Below are 9280 nucleotides of genomic sequence, written 5' to 3' on the forward strand. Positions count from 1 at the left end.
TCTTTTCTTTTCTTTTCTTTTCTTTTCTTTTCTTTTCTCTTTTTTCTTTCCTTTTTTCTCTCTTTTTTTCTCCTCCTCTGTCGGGTGGTGCTCCGATTTGTCCTAGTGACACAGGGCTGCCAGCAGGAAAGCAAGCGTAGTTAATGCTCAGCTGCTCAAACCAGTCAAGCAAGCTAGCAAGTCCCAGCTGTGCTACTTGATGTTTTTTGATTGCACCTAGTCCTCAATCTGTGAACTGTTTTCTGGACTTAGATTCATCAAGCTCTGCCGCTTTAAAAACTCATGCAGGCAGGCATCCTAGGATATGCCATTATAAGCTGCTGCCAGGGGATCTTCTAGGAGATAAATGGAATCTGTGTGAAGTAAATTAGTGTGAACCAGTCAATCTGTGTGTCAGCCTTGAGCCACATCCATGGGTAACTAGCTTGCTGACTGAAAAGTCCAGTCTTTTGCCAATCAGAGGTCTCAGCCACCAGGAAGCAGTCCTATACAACATTAGTTTCTTGGAATAATGCCTGTTTGACCAGCTAGTGAAACTCTCCAGTATACAGTATTGTACTGCTTGAGTTTACTTATTGCTTACAATTGAACTGAAAATCTTTTAAAGTCAGATAACATTTTAACAGTAGGGAGCATCACAGAAATATCTTGGAAATAAGTACTTCCACTTTCCTACAGCAGCCATTCAGCAGAGTCATGCTGTGCTGCAGTTGGCTTTACCTCCCTATCAGTAATACATCTTCAAGGCCATAATGCAAAAGAATAACAATAATCTGGCCAGAAGAGGTTAATGTAGAGGTTCTGTATATATTTTTTTCCCCGTGGATTAAGCTATTTGGACAGCTTTGATCGAGAGATGGGGAGAGTGTGCAACTATAACACTTAGATTATGCACAGGGATGTGTCGGTGCCATAACTGTGCTGCACTCTTTTGTTTCATTTTGGTTTAAAAAGCAAACTGTGACAATCTACAGCAAGAATTTATCTGTAGAAAGAGACTGAACCAGAATTCTCTGAAAATTTCCTGATTAATGATTTTACACTTGGATACCAAATCAATCTACTATCATGAAAATAATAATGTCATTACTGTCAATAATGTGATTATAAAAACAGGAAGTGTTCCTTTCTTTGTTTGTTGGTTTTGTAGGTGTTACTAATACACTGATAGGCAATCCCATCTGCAGTGTGTGCTCTGCCACACCACTGGTTCAATGGACAGAAGCAGGGGGGAGTTTTGCTATATTTTTTTTTAGAAAATGGTTCTTCCCCCAGAGGGTGGTTGGGCACTGAACAGGCTCCCCAGGGCAGTGGTCACAGCACCAAAGCTGACAGAGCTCAAGAAACATTTGGACAACACTCTCAGTCACACGGTGTGACTCTTGGGGATGGTCCTGTGCAGGGCCAGGAGTTGGACTTGATGATGCTTGTGAGTCCCTTTCAACTCAGCATATCCTGTGATTCTGTGATATTTTTAGAAAATTGGACAGATGAGGAGATGTTGTATACTTTGATTAAAAAAAGATACCAATTATCTAGTAACTAATAGATTTGAAAATTGGCCTTCTTTACTAATTCTGTAACTTTTTTTTTTTCCTATTATCTCCCAGTTACTGGTTGAAAAAAAAAATGAGGGAGAGATAAATAATGTTGATCAAATAATTCAGTCTTACATCATGTTTGATTAAAAGACACAATACCCTACATTTAGGGAAATGGAAAAAAGAAAATTCGGCTTTCTAGCCAGAGAGGAAATAATGTATAACAATAGAAGAATTAAGACAGTTTGGGGTTACATTTTCCTTTTTTAAATCCTCCTAAGTTCTACAGAAGCTTATGCTTCAGAGCTGTGCAGTAAATGCTGTGTGGGATTTTATGAGAAAGTATTTTATTTCTTGCAGCAGAACCCACTGAGACAAATTTAACTAGTTAGGTGTTTTATAATATATACTACACAGAATACATGGACAGAATCTGATATAAATCACAACTACGATCAAGACAACTGCTTTAAAATTGAGTGAATGTTTCATTGCACTAATGAAACAAAAATGGGATGTCCTTTGAGAGCATAATTTGTTATGTGCCATTATATTTTAGTTGAGAGAAGCAGGGGAGTCCCTCTGGGTGAATAAAACTTCAAGGTATGTTGGGAAAAGAATCACTGAAAATTTCAGTTTTTCTGTCTGGAGGAATGCTGCCCTCATAGATATAAGGAGAGAGGAAAATGGACTTTCAGGGTTGGTGGTTTGTTTTTTTTTTTTCTTTTTGATATATTAAAACCTTTCACACGTACAGGAGGCAAACTGTTCTTTAGTAGAAATTCACCCAGTGAGTGGAAGAAGCTCTGTTTGCACGTGACTCCAGAGGGCAAGAGCCAGCTCGGGCTTCCCCAGGCACATGGGTTGGTAGTTCTGCAGACTGAGCTCTGCAGTGTGATATTAGGTCCTGCTTCTGTATTCACTGTAGTGCATTTAAAATACAGTATCTTCCAGTTTGAGTGGTTCCATACTGGCTTATTTCAGGGACAGTTCCAACTTCTATATGCTGCAACATTTACTTCAGAATAATAATGTGTTTCTCCAAGTTAATTTCTTAATCTTTCTTTTTGAAATTAAAGTGTAATGAAAACTGGGCCTGTGTGATATTTAATCATCAGAAGATAACAATCAGCCATTCTCAATTAGATGACAACTACATACATCAGTGCAGGTTTTTTTTAAACTACAGTAAAAATTATGAAATGACCAGCAGCTGATGTCTTCTGTCAGTGAGATGAATTACTGGTTTATATGGCCTGAGAAATGGTCTGGAAAAAAATAGGGTTCAATTCAATAAGGATGAAAACAAGGATCTAGACTGAGGTAGGATTAATCTTCTGCAAAGAGGCAGGATGGGGAAGAAAGAGCAAGGTAACAGTTTCTCAGAAAAAAATTTGAATTGCAAGCTGAGCAGGAGTCCACAGCACTTGTGGTGTGGCAACAAAGACAAGCACTGTCCCAGGCTCTGGTACCAAGCTCATTCCAGGGAGTGTTGCCTGTAAAACCTGGGGGGGATTCCTTGCACTGTGCTCAGCAGTGGTGCCATCAAGGGCACATCCCCAGCCAGCCTGGTGCCTTCCTGCTGGCACCTGCTGCATCAGAGTGTCACCCACTGCAGTGGCAGGGCGGGTGCTCTGACTGGTGTCACCTCAGTGTCTGCTTTTTCTGTGTCTCTGTGGTTTTGGGGAAGTGCTGCTAATATTCCTCTTGCCACCCCAGAATGCATTCTGCATTTCTTATATTAGTGAGATAATATCACCCAAATATATGGGTAAAGCTAAGTAAGACAGTGACCCTCAGCATGGAAAAGAGATGAAACAAAGGACTTCAGTTACAAGGGTCATGGGGAGAGTGTGCAGGGCTTGTATCTGTGCCTTCCCTCAAACAAGAATAAATGGCACATTAAGCCAAGAGGGACTGGGCAGACAAACAAAAGGGAATGCCTTCCTGGGTGGTAAAACTGTGGAGCTTGCCAGGTTAAAGTGAGTGAGGATGTAGGATGTTAAGGCTGCAAAAATTCCACATGTTTAAGGGAAAACTGGAGAAGTTTGTGGAACAGAAATCTACTCTGAGTTATTACAGGAGGGGGAAAAAATTGTTGGGAATAACCTGAGTTTCAAATTGGACTTTAGGAGAAATTTCTGGTGAAGTATAATCTTATGGTTGTTGGACTCTTACGCTGATGTTTTTCAGTCTGAGTAAATACAGCTGTTCTTATGCTTTTCATTGTATTTTTATGATATCTATGAAATGTGCTTTTAAAATAGTATTCTGGGCATTTATTGTTCCATCAAGCTTCTTAGGTATAATATGGTGAGTGCCTATAGAGACCATACAGCTCAACATTGACATTGCAGCACAGTTGTTTTATGCACTTACAAAAATAAAAAATACTAGCATTTTGTTTCCCTTTACAGCTTTGTTTTCATGCATCTTTTATGTAGATTCAGGTTCCTTTGTGTTCCATATTGGACCTTAGATACATTTATCACCTATAACCTATCTTGTCTAATATTTTTGAATAAAAAATATTTTTTACCTTATCTACTTTAGTTTTGAATGACAAATATGTTCTTGTTTTCTATGCAGACTGTCTTTAAGTCACTAATCCACCTTATCAATAGGATAAGGCCTCTTGTCAGAAAATGCTAACTTGTTTATTCACTTGTGTTATGCAAACTTCTTTCTCCAGTGTGTCTGCCCTCTGAAAATTAGTATGCAGGGCAGGTTATTTAGACTTTAGTGTGTTATATTTCCAGAGTGGAACGAGGCTGGTCAGAGTTTCAACCCGAAGTGTAGTAATACACGACGGTGATGAGTTGCTGTATTTAGTGATTAGTCTGTATTCACAAAGAACAGGTCATTCAACAGTTTGTTCACACAAAGACTGTTCTTTAAAGGCTGATCACCATTCAGTCTGTGGTATCTTTCTAGAAATAATTTGTTTTTATTTTATGAAACTGTTTGAAATATCTTGAAACTAGTCGCATAAATGTTTCATTAAACACTCTGTTCTTATGACATTCATTTACTACTCTAAATCCCATACCTATTTTAATGACTTTTTCGGTTTCAGTAATGTAAGAGAATGGGTATCGAGTTCAGTAAACAAGTCCTAAGACCTTAATAAGATGCATCAGAAAAAAATACCACAATTTTCTAGATTGATCCTGTACAATGAAGATTTATGTCATGTTTATATGCTAAGTTCAAGGTCATTTGCCTCAATGAAATATGTCCTTTTACCTTACTTCCATGCTAACAAAAGTAATCTCTACTGACTAATAACTGAAATGACGTTGTGCTGAATAGAAAAATATGTTGTTGCAGTTATAATATCAGAAATGGTTGTTTCTTGACTTTTCCTCTGATTTGTAGATTTGGGGCTCATTTATACTCCATTTATGTCACTTTGGCTACAGAGATTAGCTTCCAAAGGGAAGCAAAAGTAATTTTAAGGTCCATTTAAACCCAAAGTAGGACAGAGTATCTTCTGAATAAAGATCACACTGTTTATGTTTAAATAACTTAAATTCCATCAGCATCCCTAGTATAAGCAATTCAGAACAATATTTATCCTATTGGTATTTATACATGAAATCCTATTCCCCTAAGGGAATAGGCAGTAAAGTAGGTGTTAGTGTTGAGATTCTTTTTTTGTATTTTGTCTTGATTACATAATGCCATTTATTACTTTCACTCTTTATTTAGGCCAGACTGTACTTTCCTTATTTTTAACTTTTCAATTCCCTTTGTTCTTTTATGATATTTTTAAGTAACCTTCCTTTTCAAATTGAGCATATAACGTTACGTTTAAAAAAAAAAAGATCTGAAGGTCTCTACCTTGGTCCCTTTCTTGCTCACTGCACACACTCATTATGTAACTTCATAAACCAGGGTCTTGTGAAGTTTATTTGCCTGAGTTTTGCCTAGAGAGGTATGTCCATTTCTAAGTGGCAGGGCTAAGATAGATCCCTTGCTTGCACCAGTGATCTGATCCTAGTCTGTCCTGGCCTGGCTCCTGGTTTTATGAAACATGTACTTCCCTCCCTTCACTTGCACCTGCTGAACTGCCTTCTCTGACAGCTTTTACACAAGTTCTCTTGACAGTTTTTACACAAATTGTCTAAAGTCTTCTTCTCTGTCCCCATGAAAACCCTTTCCATTTGTGCTTTCCACTCCCTTCAGCTGTTCCTAATGATCCTTTGACTCCAACTGTTACTGTGAGTGTTTTATGCCTTTTTTTTTTTTTTGGCATTTTCCATCTGTATCAGTTCTGCCTGTGATCTGTCATCCTTTTTTTCTTGTTTTTGTCTTTCTTGGATTATAATGACTTCATCCTCTCCCAGATTGCCCCAAATCTCTCCAGTCTCTACTCAGATATATCAACTGGAAATCCCTCTGCTTTGTCCAAGGATCTTGCTGGACTGTCTTGGTTTCTGTCCTGCCTTGGTTTCTTTCTTGTTCACTTCCCACCTTCCTCCCAATGTCCCTCAGCTGTGTGTGGACCTGCTTCTAGTTGTGTTTTATTTGTTGTGCTCTGAGTTGCTTCTCAGCTGAATCTGATCCCTTCCCTAAAAACACTGCTCAGAGCTGCTTTGTTGTAATATCCACCAAGTTAGTTTAAATTGTATGACTTATGCTGACATGGTCTGGGACAGGGGAGAGCACTTCAACAGGTTTGTCCTTGTCCCATTCAAGAGCAATTGCAGCTCAGACTTCCAACGAGGGGAGTCCCTGCCAGATCCTGCCTGCGACTGGTGCTGGTGCTGTGTGTCTCCCCTCCTTGGTTCACTGTGAGTTCTTTATTGGGTGAAAATACACAATTAGTTTTGAAAGGATGATTCTGAATTTTTGGTCACTACTTTGTGAGCAAAACAGACAGCTCTTGTGATTTTTTGCTTTCTCTGCAGAGACAGCTGTACTTTTTGATTTCTCTCTTTTATCACAGGATACTCTGTTGGAAATTTTCCTCTTGCTCTACTTCAGAGTAGTTCTAACTTTTAAATTCATGCAGCTGTAATGACTCAGTCTGTCACTCAGCACAGTGGAGCTGACTCCACCGTGGAAAGAAGTGTTTTAGAAAAAACATGTTCTAATAAATGTGACACAAAATTTTTTAAAAATATAATATATATACTTGTATATTCCAATTTTTCATTTTTGAAGTGGCAATCTTGGTCTTCAGTTAATGTATTTGAGAAGTATTTCAGTGTTGTAAAAAACAGAGAGAAGCACAGATATCTTTGAAGACATTTCTTCCTGTACATATCGTAGTGTTTCCATGTGTGCACAAGAACATTTGTTGTTTGTTATTGTAATTGTTGTTCAGTGTCAACTCACCTCGTGCAGATTATCATGTCAACATTTCCTACTTTACCTGGGCACAGTTTTATGGGCTGATTATTTGCTATGCATGGCAGACCTTTTAAGCAAAATTTACTGGCTTTTTGTTTTTCCAGGTGAAATGCATGGTGTCACTATAATAAACTTCATTATTTATTACGTTTTAATATTATATTTTCAAGGATCTAATTACACAATTGTATTGAAGCCTTGATTGCTTCAAACAGACTCTGTGTAGATGCAGGAGTCAAGAATGATGGAACCTTTTGGTGACCTGGGATCAATAGCTGCAAACCCATGGAAAGCTCAGCGCACGGAAGTGGAATGATGTGTCTTTTGAGCCCCTCGTGCCTGCATAATACCCTGAGGCCTTGTTGATTCACTCATAATTTTGGAAAATTTAAATAGGTGTTTAAATTACGTGATCCTTCAGCGAATATTCATTTGGTTAAAAAAAATCATCAGAATTTCTTGTTTTGAAAAGAGGACAAAAGTACACTGGTATTGCACACAGCCACTGGTGTCCCACATTGATATCCAAGCTTCCACATGGAAGTTTGGAACCTTGCTTAGTTTTCTAGTTATTAGAAAAGGAGTGTTTTCTAGTCACCACTGTTGTCCTAGAAAATAAGATCATCTAAGTGTTCTAATGGGATAGAAAAATTGGGGTCTAGTCTTTATAATATATTGTTTATTAATTGTACTTCATCTTTAAGCTGTGTTTGTGGCTCCATACAGAGATATGAAGCAGAAGAGTGGGAAATGGACATTGACAAGGGAAATACCTCTCTACTCCTGAGGAAAACTATGTGGGATTTGTTCAAAGGTCGAGTGAATTAAAAAGTCCTATATAGACAAATAATTGTTTCCCTGAAAATATTTTTCTGCTCTGAAAAGAAAATGACTTTAGCAATTAAGAGGAACATATGATTAAATTTGGTAATCTCTAAACCACAACTCAGTCTGGGTTTTACTGCACTTTGGAATTATCACTAATTTCCTTACACATTCCAGCTTGTTGCATTCAACATATTTTCATCTTAAAGCAAATACCATTGCTCTCCCTGGTGAATGACTCCAGTAATTACAAAACCACCTAATTGATCTTTTCTGTTGTTTACTGGCTTCTTTGGTGAAGCAGACAGGCTTTTTTTTATGACTTCTAAATTAGTTTATTATTTTTGGATTCTATAAGAAGAAAAAGCTGGTTTTCTACTTCAAAAGAATCTCATTTAAGCTGATACTTCAAACTTCACCCTGCATGAATTCTTGTCTATAGATTTTTCAACTGCCCTATGGTTGCATATAAGTAGGTTGAGTTTCTGGGAATTTTTTTCGATCTATTATTTGTGTTTACGAATTATGTCTTCAGCATTGAAAGCTCTGCAGAAAATCAGGAAGTGTTGGTTTCTGCATACATTACATTTCTCCCTCCCTGTGTTTTTATTCTTTCTTGCTCCAGTCAGTGTGCTGAAGCATGGCAAGAGCTCCAACTGGGCAAACTTCCAAGATGTGGAGGATACGCCTGACAGATGTGTCTTGGAAGAGTCTGAGAGTCCAGGTGAGAGGCATTTAAAGACAGTCACCAAGTATCAAGTGATAAATCTGACACAGCTTTTTGGGTCTGTAAAAAAAGCACATTGTAACGCTGTTTCCTTTTTAGCAGCTGCAATGTCAAATTAATGGTCACCTCCAGGGGTCACAGTGTGGAGCTGTTATCCTTTCCTCTTTCATCAGGAATTCAGGTCTTAGAAAGGATAAAGGCTTTATGACCAAAAAGAAAGCTGACACTACTAGTTCATTATAATTACTTTTGGACTACACTGCTTACTTAATATATGTACAGTGTCTGACCCTTTGAAGGTAGCATGAGATGATGAAAAATTAGAAGTACTGTATATACTGCAGCTGAATGTAGCAGTGGACAGTCAAACACTGTATCTCTGGAGGAAAGCAAATTGGTGGCATTAAATAGCTTGATTCTTTCCTTTAAATCAGCTCACAATCATTATTTCATTTTAATGACTCTTAACATTGATTCAGCTAAATCCAGGAACATCCATAAAGTGCATCCTTTTTGGTGACCGAAAGATTTATCTTCATGTAGTTTCATTATCTTTCTCATTATGGAACATCTACGAAATTTATTAAATGAATCCCAAAAGGAAACAATTAAATATAAATTGTATCGAGTCACAGCTGATTAAAAACATTCTGTGTGACTAAATACTAAGATCATCTAAGCAAACTGTGAGCTTGACCCACATATACCATACCCATAACCTGTGCACAGTCCTCATTAGTGAAAGAGTTAAACGTCTTTCTTCGCTTGGTATTTTCCTTCCCCGCTTTATCTGGTTTCTCTGTACCCTCCTGCATCTCTGTGTGCTGAT

At 37.9% G+C, this 9280-nt stretch overlaps 1 protein-coding gene across 1 annotated transcript in view; it reads left to right on the forward strand.

The window, feature by feature from the left end:
- The window catches only part of WDR72 (WD repeat domain 72), a 95446-nt gene extending 86876 nt beyond the window's left edge, over positions 1 to 8570 (forward strand). The window contains exon 19 of the mRNA XM_017827452.1: positions 8350 to 8570. Within this exon, the coding sequence (XP_017682941.1) occupies positions 8350 to 8570 (221 nt within the window). The remainder of the gene's footprint in view (positions 1 to 8349) is intronic.
- Positions 8571 to 9280: the final 710 nt, after the last annotated feature.

This window comes from Lepidothrix coronata, unplaced genomic scaffold, assembly GCF_001604755.1.
Source record: "Lepidothrix coronata isolate B3197 unplaced genomic scaffold, Lepidothrix_coronata-1.0 Scaffold140, whole genome shotgun sequence".
In the NCBI taxonomy this organism is placed as follows: Eukaryota; Metazoa; Chordata; class Aves; order Passeriformes; family Pipridae; genus Lepidothrix; species Lepidothrix coronata.